The 12,118-nt window shown below is 35.3% G+C and overlaps 1 protein-coding gene across 1 annotated transcript in view; it reads left to right on the forward strand.

Moving 5' to 3' along the window:
• Positions 1–12,118, forward strand: part of ATP10A (ATPase phospholipid transporting 10A (putative)) — a 230,865-nt gene that overhangs the window by 105,745 nt on the left and 113,002 nt on the right. The window contains 1 exon segment of the mRNA XM_074213723.1: positions 3,561–3,765. Within this exon segment, the coding sequence (XP_074069824.1) occupies positions 3,561–3,765 (205 nt within the window).

The raw sequence follows: 12,118 nt of genomic DNA on the forward strand, positions 1-12,118 counted from the left end.
GAGTTTTAATTTGGCTTCAGATACTTTCTATCTTTGTAATCTGTTACAAGATACTTAACTTCTGTCTGCCTCATTTTTCCTCAACTTTAAAATGGGAATATGAATAGAACTTATCTTGTAGAATTATTGTGAGAACCAAATGAGATTTTATTTTAAGTATCTATATATCTATATCTATATATATCATAGACATATACATTCATCCATCCATACACACACATATATACATATACATATATCTTTATCTATATACATCATAGATGTGTATCCATATACATACATACATACACACACACATATATATACACATAAAAGGCAGGTCTGGCATGTAAGAAGTACTTATTCCACAGCTTTTCCTTCTCTTAACTCTCAAGTAATAATCTTGCCAATCTCATGATTGAATCAAATTCTTAAAATTAATGTAGCAATTCTGATGGTGGGGATAAAACTTTTTCACTAATAATGAATAATACTGATATTATTGTGCTGGAAAAGCACTACAGAATTGGAAGGATAACTATCATTATCTTTCCTGCAAAATAAATAACTCCAGAAAGAAGTCTGTTAAAAGGTCAGGAAGATTTTCTTCCCTAGGTCATTGTATTAATTTCTTTTAACTGGCAGTCAAATGCATCATTCATTTATTTCTAAGAAGCCATTCATAATCCATATAACTTTGCCATTTGTTCTAGGATCCTAGATTAGATTGCTTATGTTATACTATTTTGTGTTTACTTTTAACACTCTGCCCCAGAACACCCTTAATGAGGATGAAAATGCTAACATATCAGAGGCGTCCTTTTTAATGTGACCATCAGGAGAGTTTTTTTGTTCAAAGTGAATACAAACTCCCACATAATCATATGGTGATACATTAAAATTAACATAATTTCTAGCAGCTTTGACAAGCTTGTCCTGGAATCCCTGCCTTTATGTTTTCTTGGCGCAGTGGATAGAGCACTGGCCTTAGAGTCAGGAGGATGGGAGTTCAAATGTGACTTCAGATACTTGACTCTTACTAGCTGTGTGACCTTGAGCAAGTCATTTATCCCTGATTGCCTTGCATCCAGGGCCACCTCCAGTTGTCCTGATTTACATCTGTACCCAGATGGCTCTGAAGGAGACAGTGAGGCTGTTGACTTTAGCATAGCACCCCTCACTCAAATCCAGTTCATGTCATTGTCATGGTATTATCTCTCTAATGTTCATGGTCTTCTTTGAAAATGAAGAACAAACATTATTATCAGATCTCTGATTTACAGAAACAAAATGGACCTTTACCTGTTCCAGAGTTACATGTTAACAGTTCACCTGCAAGGGGTATAAAAGAAGTATGTGGTCTGTTGGGCAAAGAAAATTTACCCATCTCTTTAGAATAGAATTTATTTCTGTGCTACTAAGTCTCCTCTCTAATATTCTTGACCTTTTGATCTTCCAGATCCATGTTTGTTATTAAATAAATTCTTTGGTACTTGGCATAGTATTGAAAAAGTAAACTAATTGTCACTTTTATTATATTGATTCAGACTTTCATGAGCAATTAATATTTTTTCCATTTATTTAGATCTTTTATGTGATTTTATACTATTTGTGGTCATTTTAAATAGAACTTCTCTTTCTATATCTCTCTGCTAGGTTTTGTTGGGAATATAGAGAAATAGTATATTATTTTGATGTCAGTTAATATATGTTCATCTTCAACAAAATGTATTACCCTGGCTCAAAATGATGATTTTTGAATTCTAAGGGGGGAGTAAGGGATCTCATTATGCCCCCCACCCCTCCATAAGAAGTACAGAGGCTATACATAGGACCAGACCTAGTACTCCTCAGCAGTGAAACTTTTAATTGTTTTGTATTTTTTTCACCATGGGCCAGTTGGCCTCTTGTTGGATAGCCCAGTGACCTCCTGATCCTGGAAACTCTCTGTATTGATGCTGGATGGAATACAGATCCCCAATCCAACTCAGCAAATCCCCCTAGCCTTAGCCTTCCTAGCAGCAAGAACTTACAAGTGTGAACCACGTAACTATTCATGACCTGGTTGAGAGCTATCTTTGAAGACAATGCCATTAGAGTTCTAGGTTTGCCAGGTTGTTATTTATTTGACAGACTTTTAATATAGACCTGGTCATAAGTATCAGGTTCCTAATCTGAGAGCTAATCTGGCTGAGTTCACAAACAGTCATAAGTAGATTGGTCTCAGGCTGATGAATTATTTTTTCTTTTTTAATCATAGCACTTCATGAAGACTATGTATGTAGTACTAAGAGGGCACTGTTATCTGTGCTGATAAAAGGAGGATATGTACTGTCGAAACCAATGATTCTTTAAATATTAAAATATATTTCAATATGAGGTAAAACTGGCTTATAAATCCATTTCAATATATCTTTTTTTCATTACTTCTCAAAGGCAAAAACAAACCAAAAAAAAAGTCCAAGGCTTCCTCAAACTACAAAAGCCTTCAGATAATGACTTGTTCCAATGTTTTTTATTACATCCTCCAGATTTTAAACTTCTTCTATTTTAACTAATTTTTCATTTCCCAACATGCCCAGCATATCTTACATACAGTAGATGGTAAATGTTTATTGAATTAAGTTTTGTATATATTTTTAAAAAGTTTTCAAAATTCCATTTTTCTGTCCCCACTCTTTCCCATTGAAGGGTTAGGAAATAGAGAGAGAGGAAGAAATGGGAGGGGGGAGAGAGACAGACAAACAAGACAGACAGACAGATAGACAGACACCCTTGTAAGAAATCTGCATAGTCAAGGAAAAAAAAATTACTGAATTAACCTGTCCAGAAATTTATGTCTCATTCTACCTCTTGCCTTCACCACTTGATAGATAGGAGATGGGTAGAACGCTTTTTCAGTCAGTTGGCATCTATTAAATTCCTACTCTGTGCTAGACCTCTGGGATTATGGTTAGTCATTGCATTGATCAGAGGTCTTAAAACTTTCAAAGCTATTTTTCTTTTCAGTTTTGTTATTTCATAAATTCTTTTCCTAGTTATTCTCACTTTCCATTACATTATTTTATATAACCTTCCCAGATTTCTCTAAAATTGTCTTTTTAAAAATTTCTTATACCATAATAATATTTCATCATATTCATATACCATCCTTTGTTCTTCTACTCCCCAGTTGATGGACAAATCCTTTCTGACCACATCTTTGCTGCTACAGAAAGAGTTATTATGAAGACATATTTTTCTTTGACCTGTTTGAGGAAAAGGCCAAAATAATGCCACATTGTGTTCCAAAATATATTATTCATAATTTAGTGATTTGGGGGGGCATATTGTTTCTAAGTTATTTCTGGATTGACTAGAACATATATATGCATATGCACATAAAAGGTTCCCCAGAAAACTGGTACCCCAGTTTTAAGACTGCACTAAGACTTTTGGAATACCCTAAATATGAAAAGTAGGTATCTTCCAAATAGTAACATTGTCTAGTTTCAGGATTGGCTCTTCTGAATAATTGTCAATAATTTGTATCAAGGTCAGCTTTGTTTTAAATGCTTTTTAACTCTTTTTTTTTTAATTAGGGATGAAAAGAAGTTTGTGAATCGATACTGGAAAGAAGTCCGAGTTGGAGATTTTGTTCAGCTTCGATGTAATGAGATCATACCTGCTGACATATTGCTACTTTCTTCAAGTGACCCTGATGGTCTCTGTCACATTGAAACTGCCAATCTAGATGGAGAGACCAATCTGAAACAGCGGCAGGTAGTGAGGGAATTTTTAGAACTGGTAAGTTATGTTATACTTACAAGTGAAGATAACAATTATTGATGTAACTCAATTGATGTGATTCATTCTTTATAGTTTTCAAAGCATTTTCTCATATATTCTGTTTAAATTCCATATCCATTCTCTATTCATCTATTCATATATGCAGATATTATATATAGATATGGGGATGTGTGTGTGTGTGTGTGTGTGTGAGAGAGAGAGAGAGAGAGAGAGAGAGAGAGAGAGAGAGAGAAATATTGTCAGTATCAGACATGAGATTTGGAGGTCTTCTTGGTGCTGAAAATAGTAATCTATTATGAATTAAAAATTCACATATGTATATATATATATATATATACATATATATCTATACCTGTCTCATAAACTTTGCAATCACCCTATGTAATACAAGCAGAAAAAATATCTTCATTTTACAGACATAGTATGTGAGAAAAAGAAGCTAAATGCCATGGATAGAGCACCAAGTTTGAAGTCAGAAAGACTTCAAATCCTTCCTCCCAGACAGCCTAACTGTGTGATCCTGGGAAAGTTACTTAATCTCTGTTTGCTTCAGTTTTCTCAACTGTAAAATAAGGATAATAATAGCACTTGACATTTTCTAGTGTCTACCTCGGTGGTACTGCTGACCTGACTGTTCAGGTTTCTCTATTGGGGAGGGGTTGAATAGGAAAGAAAGTAGGGCAATATCTACTCTAAACCAATGTCACAGCTTTACTAAGTATCTTTTTTTATATTTTAGTCAAGTAATCCTCTTTTTGTTGACTGTTAGATGTTAAGTAGCTTATTTCATTATTTCTTTTCAATTTCATTCTTAAATTTAAATGTTAGGTATTTATTTGGTAAAGTGATACTGGTCACACAGTTAAAAAGCTGAAGAACCACCATTTCCAGAATCTAGGTATTAACTTTTAGCCAGGGGATTTTGTTTTTTTAAAAAGAACAAAAAGAAAGTTCCAGGAAAGAAAGGTCATAAAGTAAATTTCAGATGCATTCCAGAGACTGGAATCTTGTTGTTTTAAACCTATGTTCTATAATGGGTTGAGCTGATCTCTTCCTCTTCCTGTGCCTTCTTTTTTGTGTTCGGAACAATAACTGCCAGGATTCTTGCCATATAAGACGAGACTAGTTTTGTTGTTTCCAACTAGAAGACAAGGAACTGGCCGGGAGATTTGATTGGCCTAGGTTAGTTACTAAGGCTTTGGTGGTTAATGTGGCTTCCTGGCCACATCAGCATAGAAGAGTCCAGCCTGAGAAGTCAATTCCTCTTAGACTTGCTAGTGCAAGCCCCACCACATGGGGACTTGCTGACCTGACCAGACAGGTTTCTTTATGGGGGAGGGGATGAGTAGGAGAGAAAGTGGGGCAATATTGCTCCGAACCAATGTTACATCCTTGCTATCTTTTTTTTATGCCCTAGCCATTTAAGTCTAGATGGTTTATAAGTATTTTATTTCACATTTCCTTTCAATTTCGAAGCAAGCCTGAATTGGGAGTCAGTCCCCAGTGAGACTGACCTATGACATTATTCTATGCACTAATTTATAATAATAAACTGGCATTCATATTATAAAGGTTGTAATAATTTTATCTACAGAATCTCACTCAAGCTTTCCAGTAGCCCTAGGAGACTAGTGTTATAGATAGGCTCTAGATACCCTTCTTACAGACGAAGAAACAAAGATGTAGAAAGGTTAAATGGCATCCATAGATGCGTATTTTTTTAATATCAGATATAGGATTTGAACTTAGACCTTCTTGGATGTGGTGCCAAGTATTCTGGTCACTATTCCTTGTTGCCTCTTGCCTGTAATCATTATCAGCAGATATTTTCTTTCTTGGTTTGAGAAATCAAACCTTTTATGGAGGCTTCATGCTTAGTTCTCCCCTTTGAAACAACAGAGGGATGGTTAAGTGGCACAGTGGATAGAGTGCTGTTCTAGAGTTGGAAAGATTCATCTTCCTGAGTTCAAAATTTCTCTCAATTATTTGCAGACTGGGTCACCCCAGGCACATCACTTAATCTGTCTACCTCAGTTTTCCTCATCTGTAAAATGTGCTTGAAAAGGAAATGGCAAACCACTCTGGTATGTCCTTCAAGAAAACCCTAAATGGGATCGTGAAATCAGATACAACTGAAAAATGATAAACAACAGTTGTATGAGGAGAACTCTTTCCGTTATGTATCACCAAGAGCTAAGCACATTGCACTGAACTTCGCTCACTCAAAAATGGTTCCTGACTCACATTTACTATAGTATCACTTTGGAAGAACAAAGGTAAAAGGAGGAAACTATTTCCTGCTCAGGTGGGTCAAGTGAATTTTTTCTTTATGGTTTGGTTCTTTCAGACTTTCTAAGACACAAGTCATTTACCTTGTGTATGTTCCATCATGTGCAAGGCTAAGAACATTGTCCACATTTGGCAAATGAATTGCAATAAACAGAAAATAAAGGCATGTAATCATGACCTAAACCCTTCACTAGTAAATAAGCTTTGCACCAACTCTGGAAGTGGTTTGAAACACAGAGATCTCTCAGTGGTTTTTAATCTCCTGTAAAAGACAGAGTGATAGTCTTCCCCACCCTACTTCACCCTTCTCTAACCCATTTCTGTCTCATGCTTTTGTAAAAATGCATATTTGGCAGATTTGGACAGCTACAACATAATGGTATTAAAACAGTTGTGGGAATTGCCCACAAGAAAAATGAGGCATGGTTAATATTTTGTTTAAAAATAAGGTGTTCTCATTCCAGATCAAGAGAGTTGTTGATCTTTGTGAAGATGGGACAGGCTTCATTCCAAGTCCAGGGCAGGCAGTCCCCAATATTCTCATGGGTTGTGGTTAAAAAAAAATTGCCAATTGTTTTGAATTCAGGGCATATGTCCCCTTACAACTAATGTATCTAAATGTCACTTCAGGCCAGTGATCAAAAGCTTTTGTTGCTATATTGTTTTTGTTTGTGTCCAGCTCTTTATGAACCCATTTGGAGTTTTCTTGTTGTAGATCCCTGAGTAGGTTCACCATTTCCTTCTCCAAATCATTTTAGGAATGAGAAAACTGAGGCAAATAGGTTAGGTGACATAGCCAGGGACACACAGATAATAAATTTTTGAGACAATATTTGAACTTGGGAATATGTGCATAGATAGATATATAGATAGATATTTATATATTACTTAACATATAATATTACATATTACTTAATTTGTGAAGTATCTATAATATTTAAATATTATAGCTATGAATATACTTCATATCTGTTCTCTTGAAGTACATGATATATCTCAATTTTCCTGCATATAGAATGGACATAATGATATTTGAATGATTTTCTTGGGGCTATATTGAGGATCATAATAATATTTATGAATATAATACATATGAATATAATACATATGAAGCTGTTTCATAACTGATTAAGCATTTTTTAATGCAAGCTCTAATTCTTGTCAGGAAGGCACCATGAATGCTTCTGGCCCTGCCTAGAAATCTATTCCTGGTTATTTCTGTTTTGTTCTTGCTTTCAATGATTTATTTCCTTCTCTAACTTTTAAAAGCACAGATGCTCTAAAATCTCCAAGATTTGTTTGGTTGTTTTTTTGTTTTGTTATCATTAAAATGGATCCTATGGTAGAAATAATAGTTCTGTATTTTGGGAAAACATTAAAAGAAAGGGAGTAGAACTGAAGTAGAATGCCTAGACTTCTGTCTTATAGAACAGGTGGATAGCCAGCAACCTGAGAAAACTCTTCCTTCCTGCAAATGGGAACAATCTTCTATACCTTGAAGATTCCATGAACTTTGAATTTTTGTCCTGAAACTCACTTTCTCCTGTGTTTGTACTGGGAAAAGTACAATGATTCAGTGAAACTGGTCAAAGTTGTTGACCACAATAAATTAGATCCATAATTACAGGAAGATTTTTTTCATAGAATTTTGAAATAATTACCATAATTTTTCAGTGTACTTACACAGGTCCTTTTTTTTTTAAGAGAAGCAATCAGAGTTAAGTGACTTGCCCAGGAACATCCAACTAGTAAGTATCTGAGGTCAGATTTGATCTCAGGTCCTAACTCCAAGGCTAGTACATTATCCACTTTGCCTCTGCTAGCTGCCTCCACAGGGAGTTATTTTCCCTCTTCAGGTTTTTATCTTTGTCAGGCATACAAATAATTTGTAAATCATTACTCTCTTTTGAATTTTCTATACATTTTTCTAACTTCCTTTCTTTTGAAACAATTTCTTGGAATTTTCATGTTGATTTTTTTTCCCCCTATTCCTACACCAGTGCAATCAAGATAACTAAGACTCCACATGTTATGTATAAACCTACATATCTATCCTGCTCTACCATAAAAGGCTTCCAACTGAACTCTCAATCATTCTACTTCCCCTCTATTGAAGGCTGTTCTTTTTACAACGTGAATATTTCAGCATCATGGAGCTGCCAAAGCAATTTTTGTAATGGATAACTCCAAGTCACCCCAACTCCAGTGGATACCCCCAAGTCACGCTCCAGCTTAGAAATCTTTAATGGCCTCCCATCCCCCACTATATAAAATAAGAGCTCATATTTGAGTTAGTACTTGAAGGTTAACACAGTGCTTCCTGTATAGCATGCTTATGATCTCCCCTCCTTATTTTATAGTCTAGGCAACCAAGGTTTAGGCTAATTGACTTACCTGTGGTTATACAACTAGTAAATATTTTGATATTTAAACATATTTAAACATAGATCTCCTGATTCTATGATCAGTGCAATTGCCATTATTTCATTTTTTTGTTGTAGTTCAGTCATTTCAGTCAAGTTTCACTCTCTGTGACCCAATTTGGAATTTTCTGGGCAAAGATACTGCAAAGATTTCCTTCTCCAGCTCATTTTACAGATGAGGAAACTGAAGCACAAAGGTGAAGTGACTTGTCCAGGATCACACAGTCAGTACCTAATACTGGATCTGAACTCAGGTCTTCTTGACTTCAGACTTAGAGCTTTATCCACTATGCCACCTAATTACACTGTTCTTCACCACTTCTCATTTCCATACATTCAAAGTATTCTATAAAAAAGGTGATTTGGTATCTGGCAATTGTTTGATTTACTGAGTGCTTCCAACTTACTACTGAGTGCTTCCAACTTACTTCCTGTCTTACTTCATGGTATTTGCCTTCAGAAATTCTCATCCTTATATTCTATCCAAACTTGACTAGTTTGGTCATTGTTTTCTACATCCCTGTCTCTATGTAACATCTCTCATGTCTAAATTATATTTTCCACAATCTCTTCCTTTTGGCATTGTTCATGACCCAATACAAGTATGACTTTGCTCTATGAAGCTTTCCTTCACAGCCTAAACTATAATTTATTCATTCTTCCTTGAACCTCTTTGAAGCACTCTGGTTGACTTCTTTCACTTTAATCATTTTTAACTTAATAATCTTAGTTATTTCTGTACCTTTCTTACCCCATACCCCATCTTGATTTAACATTGGAAGCAAAAATTGTGCCATTTTTATTTTTGTATGCATATTTCCTTGCACAAAGAAGTGACTTAATAAACATTAACCAAATTATCAAAGGGAAATTTGAACAAAAAGCAAAATATGAAAAATCATAAAATTTTGAAAAACATGTAGTACAAAAACATCTTGTGGTATGCAATACAAATATTTCAGACACATACAAGTATCATATATTTAAGTTCAATGAAAGTCTGAATAAATCAAAGTATTTTAATCAAGTTAGAAATTGATTACTAACCTCCTAATATCTTAGTAATAAAATGTACATTAAAGTTTTAGAATCAAATTGTAGGTTTCTGAATGTTAGTATATGTAATTGCCCAAGTAGGCAGTGGCCTTTAGATAATCTCTAATCTTAATTGTTTTTAAAAACCTTTATTAAGGCAAGCTCTTACCTACTGATGCTTAGAGGTGACCATTCCTACTCCCACTTATACTGACAAGTCAGGTTCCAAAGGCATGGCTCCTATATCCATTCAAGGTTCTTTCTCTGAAGGGATGGAGACCTCATCAGTGTACTTCACACTATGATAAATAGTTAACTTCAGTTAGTCAATCAGACTTAATTAGCTTTTAGAAAGGGGTATTTAATAAGGTACTATAATAATAATTGCTATAAAAATATTTCCTAAAAACCTAAAAAAAATATTTCACCAAAAGCCAAATGTAGTGACATTTTCCTATTGGAACATGCAGAGTCCAAGGAAAAATAGACTGAGGTTTTGAAAGTATATGAGCCATAGGGAACGCACACCTCCTAGAAGCCCTTTGAATATTGTGCTTAGCAGTATTTTCTGCTGGGCTCCAGATAGATCTTGAACCTCATTTCCTCATCTCATCCAATATGTCCTTGGCTCCCAATAGAGACATTACAGGCATCCCTTGCTGTGCAGGGCACACTGAGAGGATGCTAATGAAAAAGTCCAAATCTTCTGACCTTCTGATGTTCCCACTGTCCTCTTGTAGTCATAAAATAGGTTTAAGGAGACTGACCTCTCTCCAAAGCAATTCCCTCTCAGGGACTTCAGTGCAATAGGTCTCTTATGCTAGAAACTATTCTAATCTCTTGAGTTTTGAACCACTTCATGGTTTTATAATGATCTAAGAGGGTATGACCAAGTCCCTCAACTCATTTTCTTAGACTTTTTCTTATGCCTAGGGAGATATCCACTCCTGGTTCATACCTAGTCAACAATCAAGATATATTCTCACTGACAAATGTATTAGGGTTTAATATCTTATCACTTACTATAAATCAGCAGAGGTAATTTGATTAATTTATTCATTTCACTCTCATCCTCACACTTGATAAATGTCAATTTATTTGTTTGTCAGATAACACACATTTATTTAACCTACCAATTTGCTGGCACTGTACTAATAAGCACAGGGGGCTCAAAGAAAGTTCCAAACTTGATCCAGACCTTTGAAGAATTTATTCTGGCAGGAGAGGTTTGCTAATATAACTGTTTATACACTGCAAATGGAAGGTAATATTAGAGAAAGGGCACTGGCAGAGGAAAGTGGACAAGAGCAGGAAAATCCTCTTGTAGAAAATTGGATTTAAACTAAATATTGAGGGGCGGCTAGGTGGCGCAGTGGATAAAGCACCGGCCTTGGAGTCAGGAGTACCTGGGTTCAAATCCAGTCTCAGACACTTAATAATTACCTACCTGTGTGGCCTTTAGCAAGCCACTTAACCCCATTGCCTTGCAAAAAAATCTAAAAAAAAACCCTAAATATTGAAGGAAGCCTGGGAATCTAGGAAATTGTGAGCTCCCTGAAAGCAGGTCCCTGGTTTTTGCCTTTCTATACCTAGCAATTAGCAGAGTGATTATTCATAAATCAAAATAAATGCTAATTGACTGAGGTAGGAGAATGTTCAAAGTAAAAAAGATATCTAGTAAAAAAGAAACAGAATTGGAAGTAGTAGTATTAGATGTGCATAAGGTCAAAAAGACTGGTATTGTAACATGTTGGAATACATGAAGAAAAAATATGAGACTGATAGGTACAAAGTTAAAAAAAACTTTAAATATCAAATAACATTTAATATCTAGTCTTGGAAGTAATAGGGAGTCATTGGAGTTTAGAGTCAAGGAGTGAAGTGGTTAGACCTAAGCTTTTGGAGAATCACTTTGACAGTTGGGTAGTATCTTAACTGGGAAAGGGAGATTGTTGAGGCAGGGATACTAATCAGAAGGCTATATAAATAAGCCCAGGATAAGATGAATGAGGGGCTTCACTAAGATATAAGTGGAGCAAGAAGAGGGAAGAGAGATGTAGAAGGGATGTGAAGGAAAAAAATAACTGAATTTGGAAACTAAGTGTATAAGTGGAGCAAATTTGAGAGCATTTAGGGATATCATTTAGATTGAAAGCCTGGGTCTCTGGGAAAATGTTTAATAGTATTAGAAAAGCTAGAAAAGTTTTGAGAAGGAAAGATAAGCTTTACTTTGGACCTGAGTTTGAAAAGTCTACAGGTTAACTGGTTCAAGATTTCCAAGAGTCAGTTTTTGATGTAAATCTGGGGCTCAGGAAAAAAGTTAGGATTGCATATATAGATCTCAAAATCATCTTCAGTAAGATGATAACTGAACCCATGTGCACTGGTGAAATCAGAGAGGGAGAAGAGTGACCTTGGACAAAGCATTGGAGGAGAACCATGGTTTTTGGGAGTGACCTTGATTAAGATCTAGTAAGAATACTAAGAAGGAAAGGCCAGATTAGTAAAAGAACCTGAGGAGATCAGTGTCATGAAAGGAACTGGAGTGGAGAGAAAAATTGTGAGCCAGGTGGTAAATTCATTGAGAAAGGAAAGAGGGTGGG

This window comes from Macrotis lagotis, chromosome 1 (assembly GCF_037893015.1).
Source record: "Macrotis lagotis isolate mMagLag1 chromosome 1, bilby.v1.9.chrom.fasta, whole genome shotgun sequence".
NCBI classification, from domain to species: Eukaryota; Metazoa; Chordata; class Mammalia; order Peramelemorphia; family Peramelidae; genus Macrotis; species Macrotis lagotis.